This window comes from Calonectris borealis, chromosome 1 (genome assembly GCF_964195595.1).
Source record: "Calonectris borealis chromosome 1, bCalBor7.hap1.2, whole genome shotgun sequence".
Lineage (NCBI taxonomy): Eukaryota > Metazoa > Chordata > Aves > Procellariiformes > Procellariidae > Calonectris > Calonectris borealis.
Window position 1 is genome coordinate 121,041,639 of NC_134312.1, and position 13,025 is coordinate 121,054,663.

General features: G+C 42.4%; 1 protein-coding gene across 1 annotated transcript in view; it reads left to right on the top strand.

Annotated features, from left to right (window-relative positions):
* Positions 1–13,025, top strand: part of BACE2 (beta-secretase 2) — a 48,409-nt gene that overhangs the window by 16,100 nt on the left and 19,284 nt on the right. The window contains exon 2 of the mRNA XM_075172908.1: positions 5,721–5,809. Coding sequence (XP_075029009.1) covers positions 5,721–5,809 — 89 coding nt within the window. The remainder of the gene's footprint in view (positions 1–5,720; positions 5,810–13,025) is intronic.

Below are 13,025 nucleotides of genomic sequence, written 5' to 3' on the forward strand. Positions count from 1 at the left end.
GTTCGCGTGATGGTTGTAAGCAGTTCTTGCCAGATGGGCTGATAATGTAATTAGGAATCGTTGTGTTAAATGAGGCAGTATTTAATTGGCAACTAATTTTCCTATCTATTAACCAGCTTGAAAAAGAAGAGCTGTTACCCAAATGATTTCTAGCTGCTAATCCCTAACAAGAAACGTAGCACTTCTTTACACCTTTTTTTAAGCACTGTCTAGCAAATTATTTTCTAGGGTTTATTATGTAGGGTTTATTATGTATGGGACAAAATAAGAAAGAGAGGGAGTTAAGAGATGTTACAAGTTCAGGGGTTGTTAGATGGGGTGGACTTCTACTAAGCCAGTACATCGTGATGTGTGGTAACAGCTCATGAGCCAGTAATGGGATGCTTCCTATTTATAGTCTCTACATGTGGACAAAAAAACATTTTTACTTTGTGATAGTTCACTGTGTGGCATACTCCATCAAGCAGAGTAGGACTATAAGCCCTATTTTAAGCGTGTGCGTGGGAGAAATCATGAGAGCACAGCAGGACAAGATTTTGAACGGTATATGAATGTTAGTAGTGTGGAATGGTCGCTCTCTTTATTGGGAACAGGAGAGAAGCGAAAAGAAAGGGGTGCCCTTGGGTCAAATTAAAATCCCAGAGAAGGCATGATCGCTTGTAGTTTTCATCATGAACTCTTACGGAGCCAGCTTCTTTGGTCTGCTGGCTTGTGCGGTGGAAACTATCAATTGCCTATCATTCAGACTTTGACTGAACCCCAGAGTAAATATAGGGCTGAATGAGATTGATTATTATATTTATGGCTCTATCTGTGCAAATCTTATTCCTTTCGGGGTTCCCCTCCCCTCCCCCCCCCCCCGCTATGCTTTAGCTGAAGCAGGGATGAAGAGCCAAATACATTTTTGCAGTCTGGTTTCTTCTGTCCAGTGGTGAAACTTTATTGCTTGACCTAAAAGGATCAGACCTGTTAACTTGAAAAAAAACTACAGTGGATTTTTCCATGGGCCAGTCTTTTAATGGGGATGAAGATTATCACTAACTCAGTGTGGGTTACCCAGGGATTCACATTAAAAGCAACAGCACAACAAGGTTGCATGCAAGCCCTAGGATTCCACACCTGGAAAAGGCTGTGTGTGCTAAATCATGCAGAAGAGAGCTGCTTCAAAGAAATGCATTATACTTGTAGCCCCTGGGATTTGTTTTGTATATTTTTCTGAAAGTTACCAAAAACTCCCGACCTCAAACTAAAACAGGAAAGAGAAACTTATACGAAGTCTGAGTAGGGTGTAGATCAGAATAGAGGCAAGGTCTGTCCCTGCTAGAGGATGCTAGCAACCACTATGCAACAAAAATTGAATGATTGCTACATTTTATCACTTTTCCTTGAAAATGTGAAGGAAGTAACTTTCTGAATGCATGGTGGGATAACTGCAAATTGCTGTTCACCAGGCAGTTAAATGAGGCATAGATAATGCCTAGTGTTGATGACATCATATTGACGCCACTTGCTGTAACAGATAGGGCAGGTGCCTGAACCACAGACAGATGAAGCTTTGCTGAATGAAAAAAAGGTGACAGATCAATAGGCAATTTTTTTTTCTGATATCAAAATACAACAATATTCAGCAAGTGAAAGCTTAAAAATATTGAAGACATAGTGGTAAGTTAAATTATTGAAGCAGGATAGCATACAGTAAGCGCTATTTGATGTTGGCGCTAAATCAAGCACTGGAAATTTTGAGGGATCCTTGAAGTATTGACAATGTGTTTGACTTCCAGTTGAAATAAATCATTACGACTGGGGTTTTTTCAGTGTCTCTACCCCTTCAGAGCAGAAAATACATAAAATGCATGGCCTAAGGAGGCTTCTGCTTTCAATGTTCCTGACTTTCAGTAAACAGTTTGGGATTTGTTTCTTTTTATAAGCACAACTTAATGGCATATAGATAGGGTGTCAGATTTCCTCTGTAAGTTTGTCATGGCAAAGGTGGATGTTACTGTCTTGCTTACTCTATAGCTGGGGATCTTTATGAACCTCTTATTAATATTCACGCTATTTCCGAATAGGAAATGCATCCAGCAAAATAATCTCCAGGTATGGTACTAAGTGCAGATTTTATGTCCCATGGCTGTGGTAAAGGTGACCTTCAGGGGAAAAAAAATGGTCTTTTGCATTTGCTGTCTGCTTTCTGCTATATAGGTCTGAAATTGAACTTAGAAGACACTCTAAAAAAAAAAACCGAAGGCTTTCCTTCTGTGCCTCCAAAAGTGAACAGAAAGTAGTCCTTCCTTGTTTTTAATGCTGGGCATCAGCAGTCTTTGGGCAGTTTTTCCTTCACAGCCTCGTTCAGCCATGTCTCTCTGATCTTGGCTTTCGCAAAATCTGACTTCACCCGCCACTTTCTGACAACACAGGGTGATCACTAAATAATCAGCTCTCAGTGACAGGCAGTGATTCACTCGAGGTGGCCGTAATAAACCCAAGGAACCTGCTCCGCCTGCCCACGAGAGCTCTGATTCACCATCTCTGGGGCTTCACGAGGAGGCAGCTGGAGAGGATGCTACCACCGCTGTTGGCTCTGCCTCGGCATCAGGGTCTTCTGTCCCTGTGGCAGAAAGGTAATGGCACAGAGAGGTATGACTGCTCTCCAGCTGTCACAGCGCATAGCTCAGTGAATCAAGTTGAGGTGCTGTTGATTTTGGTTTTCGTTAGTAAGCCGGGCGGCACTAACAGTGCCACCGCAGTGGCAGGGGAGTGAGCAAAGTGAGGAAGTTTGCCTTCATCTTTTGGGAGAGGGCAGGGCTGACCTCTGGCGATGGGGCAGGCCGGGCAGCCCCAGACCATAGCTCCTTCGGTTGCCACCCTGTGATTCACCAGATCTTGCCTGAAGCTCCCCCAGCAGCACCATTAAACTGGCAGCAGGCAGTAGGGAATAAAGTAGGCTCCAGTGGTGACAACATGAAAGTGGTTCTTAATGAGACGTGAAGGCACTAAAGAAAATTCAGACCCAAAGGGTAGCCAGGAGAGAAAGAGAACTCAGTAAGTTATACCCACCCCAAAATGAGCTGCTAATCACTGGCGCTATTGTGAGGACTACAATAAATCAGTGTCTGCCCTGGCCGCCTGCATCTCATTATGCACAAACATGCGGATAGAGAATGTCAGCCTCAATAGCGATCTGTCATGTGAATGCTGCTGTGTCCGAGTGGGCCGGCACTTGCATGGTTAGCCGGCTTTGTATTTTCTTTTTTTTTTTTTTTTGGGGAGGGATATCTGTTTTCTTTTGGAAATGTTGATTTGCTCTGTACTGTGGGTAGTAAATTTGCCCTTTTCTTCAGTGATTTGTGAATTCTGTGATGATAACATTGTATTTCAGGTGTGGGGGTAAAATATCTTTCATATATGTCATATTTAGTGATTGGGTTTTTGTTTGGGTTTTGGTTCCCCCCCCCCCCCCCCCCCAAGTCCTTCTCCGTGTATGGTGTCATGCATATTTCTGAAGCTAGGGCCACACCTATGTGTATTTATGCAGCTGATGTATAGCGCCCATTACTCAAGCATCACAGACTGTGTGCACCTCGGAAAGGCTAATTAATTTAAGCCCTGCAGCACTCCTTTGAGGCAACTTTTGTTGGTCCTGGTAGATGCACACATTGTAGCTGCTCTTTGTTATTTATTTTTAATATGATTTATATCCCAGAGAGAGGGAAAAAATGAACAGTTCTTACTTTGTTAGTTGGTTGACAAAATGTTAGGCTTTTGATATCATTGAAATAAAGTACGTAGCAAACTTTGGATTTTATTGCAAGCCATGCCTCGGAGGTTCTTATTTTCTTTTAAAGTCTCAGCTCCTGGAGCCAGGTGAACTTGTAGATGTCCTTTTGTTTTTAAACATCTGTGCCTAGCTAATGTGGTTGCAAAATAAATTTTAATGTATTGTCTCTGCTTAATCTAAAATCTGGGATGCAGTGAGGCACTTGACTAAGGTTGTGGGTTTGTTTGTTTTTAGTCTTAAAATTTTTGCATGATTAGGACTGGGAGTACCAAGGACACAGTGTGCATGCAGTTCAGAAGAGAATCCCATGGATTACTAGTTGGTTTTGTGTTCATGTTTTGATTTCGGTGCTCCTTAGTCCCATACTATATTAACTAGGTAAAACAAGAGTAACCATCTCCTCCCTCCCCCTCCATGTGCAAACCAAAGATGTTTTTGAACATCGACTCACACTTTTTATGTCTATGCTCAGTCTTAAACTTATCAAAGAAGGATTCAGCATATATTCTCCAAATGCTTTACCCTCGTTTGTCTTGACTCTCCTTGCTGAGCTCAGCTCTGTTTCTCCACTTCCTTTGTCAACAGTAAACTCGTTTCCCCTATTGTTCTCTTACCCTTCCCATGTCCACTTTCAGTGCTAGATCCCTAGGTACCTCATGTCTTAAGGAGTGATGAGGACTACCAAAGTGGCTGGTTCAAGCTGGCTTTAAACACAGGCAACCCTGTCCTCATGTCTCACTCTCTCTCCTACAGGAAAATTCTTAATTCCTTAATGTTTTTCTAGGGAGCAGATGTCCCCTACTGCCTAGGGCATAATTTCACAGTCATTTTAAGCCAATCTGAGACCATACTGTCACCAAAAGAGGCAATCCCCCTTTTCTAGTATCTGCTCCTACCATCTCTTTTCAAGTAACTGTCTGATATGGCAGATTGCAAATTTTTTTTTTTTATTAACTGCAGGTGAGGAACCTGATCTGATTTGCATCACAGCCCATGGGTACAAGTGCTTATGCCAAGAAGCCCTGGGAAGCATCCAGCCAAGAGCAGGGAAAAAGTGTGACCACTGCTTTTGGTAGCAATACAGTCTCTGACTGACTTAAATTATCATTTAATGCCACCCTTAGTTTCAACATCTTGCTGAAAGAGGTGATCCTGCATCCGGCTGCTCGCTCCCATGCTGTTACCTTCTCATTTGGGCTAGCACAAGCCATCATGCAGCTGTAGTGAACCAACCTGCTAACCTGAGCCAAACGGGGAAAGGAGGCGTCTCGTCTTGTCCATGTCGTTTTGTTAGGAAATTTTTGGCCTAAATCATCCTCCCAATTAACCGAACAGGTGGCTCACTCTTAGGCCACCTTTCAGTCCATGCTTTTCACAGTGTTTATAAACCTGCCATCCTCCTATTTAAAGGCGGTGAAAGCTGTGGTAGGTTGCTGCTGCCCAGGATGAACTGGGTAGTGTTCCCGTGCTCTCCAAGCTACGAGGCAGTTTCGTATTTCTGCTTATTTCTGCTCAGACTTGCATTCAGCCCCTACCTAGAAACCTCATAAGCTCTAAGACAAACAGTGCTTTAAACAGTACGCAATTCAGCGTGTGACCCGGACAAGCCAAGTTGCCAACACACATGGGTTGGGCCAAAAAGAAATTTGAAGTGGTCGTGAATTCCTCTGCTGTGCGAATATGAGCTTGTCGTGTTTTCCCCCTTCCAGGAACGTGACTATTTTAAAGCATTTCAGGGGCTGCAGCAGCATATCTTTCCCAAAAGTTTATTTATTTTGGGAAATAAAAATGTGTTTATTTTGGGAAATAAAATTTATTTATTTTTCAGGGCAACTTTCATTGTAATTTTAAAACTGAAGGTAGTTTAGACAAAAACTTTAATGATTTTTTTGTTTGTTTAGTTGGATATGAAAAACACCTCTCCTTTCTTCTGTTTCGGCAGTTAAATATTCTGGTTGACACTGGGAGCAGTAATTTTGCTGTAGCAGGTGTGCCTGATCCTGATGTCACCTCCTACTTCAATACCGAGCTGTAAGTACCTGTTCTGCACGTCGTGATGGGCTAGGGTGTCTTTTAGATTCTGACTGCTCCACACGAAAGAGGATGGTAAGGCAGTTTGTGGGGCTCCTGTGACATCCCATGGGAGTGGGATGTTTGTTGCCTGAATGGGAAGATTGGCCTTGCGTGATGCAAAGCCCTGTCTGACACCCTAAACAGTCCCACTGAGCTCTGAGCACAGCACTGATTAGAGCTGGAGAAAAACGATGATTACAGGGTAAAAATCATTTGCAAAATCACACCAATTTCAGCCCATTTCTTATCCAAATAGTCTTGGAAGGAATTAAAAGTTTAAATGTACTTTCCCTTTGTTTAAAAACAAAAATTAAAACCCAGTAATTGTATCTGTTACTTGACATTTCATCCAAAACCAAAATTAATTAGTCAAAAACTAATTTGTTGTTTAGTTTGGCCAAGGGCCTCGATCAGTTAGTGATCTGGACAGACCCTGCTGAATCTGGTTGTTTATAAGATACGACTTGGTGGTTTTGGTGCTTGTTATGCACTAAATTCGCTGTGTTTAGCATGAGCTGACATTAGTCAGAGCCAAGCACAGCTTTGTCTGTCTGAATCACTCTCCCTCCTTTCTTCCTTCCTTTCTGCCCTTCTCTAGTTTCAATTATTTCAGGTAAACTTCTCTAAAACACAGTGTCTATCTTTAGCTTGAAGCATATGGATAAAAATACTTAGAAGACTGGGAGGCTGGAGAGTACCACCATTCTCATTACCTCTTTATGTATTTTAACATGGGGCTTTGCACTTTTTTTCCAACAAGATGCACTGGTAATGGAGGGAAAGCCGGTATTTCCATGCTGCTTACTAGAATAGCCTTACCTCCTGTCACATATTTAGATATTAGTGGAGATATTTTACATCTCACTCTGATATGACACAAGTCTGGGAAGTCCAGAATTTGCACTTGAAAGCCGTTTCTGCACTAGTGCAGAGTTTTACATGCCAGCTATCCCTTTCTGTAGGTAGTGGCTAGAGGAAACTTAATTGCAAGGAATTAAAAGCACAAGCATTCCTTCTCCCTTTCCTCTTAAGTGATGTTATTTTGTCTGGAAGGGCAAGGCCTCTCTCATAAGAACCGTAAACCATTAGAAACAGCAACAATGGCAGAGGTTGTGTGTTGAGAAAGGCTGAGAAATCACTTGAAGGTTACAGTCTCTTATTGGTGTTCTCAGTGTACACTGTGTTTTGAGAACTTTGATGTAAAGTTAGTAATGAAACCTTGAAATTTAGGCCCTGAAGGCATTATAGTCCAGAGCAATTGCAATAGCAATTTCTGGTTTGGGTTGGATTGATGGAGTACTGCAATATGCTCAGAATAAAGTGCAACCATTAGCATGCTTGAACCTGGCTACGCCATTTTTAAATACGTCTTCCTTTTTAAATACTTTTAAATAAATGTCATCTGGGAGGGATCCTGGCCCCACTGAAATCAGTTAGACGTTTCAAAAATGTTGTTTGCAAGAAACCTCTTGTAGGTCACCTAATACATATCCCAAATGAGGCAGGGCTGTCACCAGATCAGGTCAGCCATGGCTGAGTCCAGCCAAGTCCTGTAAACCTTTAAGGATGGAGAATCCATGCTCTCTCTGAGCAGTGCGTTTCAGTGCTGTGCCACACTCTCCTGTGGAGGAAATATTTCCTAATGTCCAACATGAACCTCACAAAATGTAACTCCTGCATGTTGCCCCTTGTGTTATTATCTGGCACTGCAGAGAAAGGTTTGGCTGTGTCATCTTTGTAACTGTCTTTCAAGTTGTTGTAAGCTGCTATGAGATCTCCCCTTAGCCTCTTGTTTGCAACACCGAAGCCCAGCTCCCCTCAGCCTCTTGTCACAGGTCCTGTGTTCATGGTGCTTGACCTATCTGGTAGCGCTCTGCAGTCCCTCTCCTCTTTCTCCAGATCCCTGTTGAACTGGGTTCCCACAGCTGGCCACAGTCTATTCCAGGTGTGGTCTCACCAGTGCTGATCAGAGGGGGAGAGCGTCTTCCTTGGAAATGTTGTCCAGGCCCTCCAAATGTGGCTGGTGTAAAGTTTGCTGTATGCACAGGGCGAGTACGGTGTTGGCTCTTATTCAGCCTGGTGTCCACCATCACCCCAAGTCCTTTAGAGTCCTTTTCAGTTGCTTCCCAGTCTGTCTTGATGCATGGAGTTGTTTCATTTCAGGTATAAAACTTTGTGCTTCTCCTTGTTGAAAGCCATGAGGTTTCTGTTGGCTCAATCTTCCTGTTTTTCAAGGTTCCTCTGGATTCAAGCTCTACCAATCAGCATATCAACTACTCCCTTGAATGTAGTGTCCTGTGCAAATCTGCTGAGAGGGCAGTCCGTCCATCATGTAGGTTCTTGATGAAGATGTTGCACAGTGTTTCTTCTACTCACAACCCCTGGGGCACTGTCGTGGTTTAACCCGGCAGGCAGCTAAACACCAGACAGCCGCTCGCTCACTCCCGCCCCAGTGGGACGGGGGAGAGAATCAGAAGAGTAAAAATGAGAACACTTATGGGTTGAGATAAGAACAGTCTAACGACTGAAATAAAATAATATTATAATAATATGTAATGAAAAGGAAGATAACAAAAAGAGAGAGAAATAAAACCCAAGAAAGACAAGCGATACAAATGAAAAACAATTTCTCACTACCAATGCCCAGCGGCCCCCCGCTCAGCTTTCTCCTAGTTTATATACTGAGCATGATGTCGTATGGTATGGAAAATCCCATTGGCCAGTTTGGGTCAGCTGTCCTGGCTGTGCCCCCTTCCACCTTCTTGTGTATCTCCAGCCTTCTCAGGCTTGGTAGAGCATGAGAAGCTGAAAAGGCCATGGCTCTGTGTAAGCACTGCTCAGCAATAACAAAAACATCTCTATATTATCAACACTGTTTTCAGCACAAATCCAAAACACAGCCCCATACTAGCTACTACGAACAAAATTAACTCTAACTAGCCAAAACCAGCCCAGGCACTATGCTTGTCATGAGCCTGATATTGAGCCAATGGTCCCTGCCCTTTGGGCCCAGTGGCCCAGCCCATCTTCAGCCCACACAGTGGTCTGTTTGTTCAGCCCCACATCCTCAGCTTCTGAATGGGAATGCCGTGGGAGATGATGTCAAAAGGCTGACTGAAGTTAAGATGTGCTACAGCCACTGCGCTCTCCTCATCCGCATAGCCAGTCATCTTGTTGTAGAAGGCAGGCAATGAGGTTGGTCACATATGATACTCCTGTGAAATTCCTCGTTGAGTGTCCACCATTACCTTCTTGTCCTTCACGTGTTTGGGAACAGATTCCAGGAGATTGTTCTCCGAGACTTTTCCTGAGCTGAGGTGAAGCCCAGTGGCCTACAGTTCCTTGGGCCCTGCTGCTCATCTCTTTTTGAGACTGTCCTTGGTTGGAGACTCCCTGGTTGTCATGATTTTGCATAGATGGTAGAGAGGGGCCTTGATATCACATCAGCTGGATCTGTAAAATTACCTGACTGACCTTTACCCATGTGTAAAAGACAAATGACCTATGTGCACTTTTCTTCCACACTATGTAGAACACTTCAACATTAGATGAAGAGGTTTCCTCTCATCTGGTAATCATTCCTGCAGTTTTTCCTTATATTGTCATGAAGTGCTTCCATATCAAAGTCATAAACTGCAAATTGAAGACGAGGGGAAAGAAGGATTAGTAATTTCTTAAGTTAATGGGACTGAGTTATAGATGTGTGCGTATTAGAATATTAATATTGTGTTGGAGAAAGAGAGGGATGGGTCTGAATTTCCTGATTGCCACACTCTTAGTTTAATTTTATTCAAATGATCAAAATGATTGTTTTTTGACTGAAATTGAGGAGGGTGCATAGGAAAGGTATTGTTTTTGTTTCAAAGGACCCGGAGTGTGTGTTGTTCAGGAAGAGGCCTCCTTGAGCAATTTTAGAACTAGCTTGTTAAATGATGTTGCGTGTTGTATAATTCATGTCATATAATTCTATTGTTTAATTATCTGGGTCTTTCTGTACAAAACAAATAAAGCTGTTATCATGAACTCTTTCGCAGCTTGGGCTTTTGAGTGGCTCTGACAAAACTTTGCTGTGAAAAGTTCTGAGTCTGCTGTGATGATCATGCTGTATAAGTCACCATGATGTATAAGGTTTTGGGAAATGGCCTCGTTTGTCCCAAACTGAAAAGAAATCACAGCATTTGTTTCTCATGCTGTTCAAAATAACAAGTAGTTTTTGTTGAGTATGCTACTTATGATAAAAGAGCTACTTAAACAGACATATAAAGGGATTTTTATGCTTGAAACTAAATTATCGGTGATGGCTCTGTAGCGGTATGTGAATGGATGACATGCTCAGGGCTGTCAGTATTCAGCAACAGTATAGAGTTTTATTTCAGTGAGAGTACTACTGCCTCACCATCTAAAGTTTCAAGAGCAAACTGCTCAAGAGTTGATCATTCCAAGAGATAGGGAGATAAGAAAATTATGGGCAATAAATTGAGGTAATACAGTAAGGTATATACCAGCAAGCAAAAGTAAGCTGCTGCTTTGCAGTATGATCCTGCGAGTTTGGTTGCGTACACTGTACAGTTTATGGTTTGAGACTTGTTCCAGACTTGTTCCAGAACCCCTGCAAATTAGATGGGACTTTTTGGTTACAAATCAATAATTTATGTTGTGGAATAGCTTGCTTTTTATTAAAGTTGTTGGCCCTGAATCACTTATCTTGTGCCATCCATCTATGACTAGAGAGGAGATCAAAACTTCTGTCAGATTTTTTTGTCCATTGCTGCTTTCTGTCCCTTCTTTGCCATTGCTGTGTGTGGAGACATTGATTTGGTGCTTAGGAAAAAGTGAATGGGTAAGCAGGAAAATCTAAAGTCATGTTGCAGAGCGGCAAGAGAGCATGGAATTAAGAAGGAATTGCATGTGTTTGCAATGAGGTCGGTGTTAAGCAGGGCTTTCTGCGTAGTGGATTTGCTGTTGCCGTGATGAGCTTCCTTCAAATGAAGCATGGCATGAGAAATAGTATTTTGGCTATGTTTTGTTCAGCTGTATGCTGGTAATGAGGAGTAACTCTGCATGAGAAAATGAACCCGTTGCTAGTTTTCTCAGCTGAGGCTTGAGATCCATTTGAGGTTTGAGGACTACGTTTTTGTTGGCTGCTTTGGAGAGAAGTAGTAACCAGGAAGAAGAGGTAGAAGGGAGGAGTGGCTCTACAGCACCATAATCTAGGAGCCTTTTTCCTTGCCTCTGGCTAAGATACACTCTGTCCTGCCGGAAGAGTTGAATTTCTTATTTTCTTATCGTAACCACAACGGCTTGTTTGGAATTTTTTGCGCTGTGTGTTTGTTTAAAACACTCAGCCCATGAATTAGAACAAGTCTCTAGTTTTGACCTCTAAAGAAGTTTTCTTCCTTCGGATCAGTGAGGTGGAAAAACACGGGCTGATTACAGTCAAGAAGACGGAGCAGGAAGTGGTTTTTCAGAACAGAATATAATTACTGCCACAAGGATCATGTGAGATCCCTTCCCACACTAGGTGTTTTGCTCCTTGAAGGAAATAATAAGGCCTTCTCTTCAATATGACATTTGTGCGCTTTACAAATGAGATGAGTATCCTCATACCCGTTTCTACAGGTGGGGAAGCTGAGGCACAGAGGGCGAGGAGTTGACTTGTCTGCTTTTCCACAGGAAAGTTCACCAGCCGCGCTGGAAAACGAACCCAGTCTTTCTGTGTCCTGGTCCACAGCTCAATCCCTCAGGCTGTTACCGCTTACGGAAGAAGAGCTATGTGCTGCTGCTGTCGCTAGTCATGCAGCATCTGTATTTGCAGATTTGCTTTGCTTTATTCTCCCAGAACTCACTTTTCTCTCTGGTTTCAGATGTTTCCTCTTCTGTTGCACAGCCAGACACTTTTCTACATGAAGAACCCTTCCCTTCCTTTTTCTGCCCCCCCCTCCTCCCCCAATTTCTCTTATGTCACTAATTATTTAGACTCTATTTTGATTTATAAAATGTACTGCCAGTATCACAGTGGTACTCTGAAGACCCTGCCTGAGCAGAGATGTCCCTTTGTCTAAGTGTCATACAAATGCAGAATGACGCAGTACCAGTAGAAGTGACCGGATATAGGTAGTAACAGTATCTCTGGAATTCGTGCATTTTGAAATATAATCTGTGGGGCCTAAGATCTCATGTATTTCTGCTGTCTTGGAGGTTACAAGCTACTGAGCCCTGAAGACCCTTGAAGGGTTAAGTGTTGGGAGTATCAAGAGCTGCGTAGGGTTAGAGCCTGGCCTCTTACTACTCCCTCCGTCCCTTAGCTAGGAAGAGGATCAGTTGCATGGTCTATATGGCCAAATTGTCCCTCAAGTTAAAGTGTCTGCTCGAAGGGATGGGAGTTGTCTGCGTTGCCATCTGAAGGTTGTTCCTCATAATAGGCAAAATCGCACCGACTTAATGCGGGCGAGCTCAGGTACAGGGGGCTGTGAAGCCACTTCATGTGACTGTTTCTGTCAGAGCAACTGTTAGATTAAAGCTGGGTTGATAAAACTGTCCGCACTTGATAAATCACCTGCATTTTCTATTGTTTTACACACATGTAAAGGTGGTGTTATGAAATTATTTTAAACTTTTTTTTTTTTAAATATATTTACTTTTTAAAAAGTGGTCAAGCTAAAATTCTGTTCAGATGAACCGAGCATGGTCATCTGTCTTTTCAGAAGGGGAAGCTGTATGCTGAGGAATAGGACCAAAATAAATTGTAAGAGATCTAGGAGTTTTGTAGCCCTTCAGTAGTGATGCAGGTGGAAGATGATTACTATATTTATACTACAGGATTTTAAAATGAAAAATCTATTGATGTTTTGTTAAGCCTTTTAAACAAGATTCTTTTTCTCTCTTTGCTTGCCATACTTAACTGCTCCTTTGCCTTTGGTGCCCTGGTCTGGAAGGAACTCCTTCCCTTCCTCCTCCAAGTCAGTGAATCATTTCTTAATAATATCCAAGTCTACTTACTTCCTGATAGATAGACCAAACTGCAGATTTAGAAAACCTGTGTCTTACTGCTGATACTCACAATAATATTCCAATTTACCCAAAATGGATTTTTTAATAATATTAATGAGATATTAGTCTACAGCTCTTCAGTTAGCTTGGCATTTCAATTTTAGATTTGAATTCAGAAGCTTTT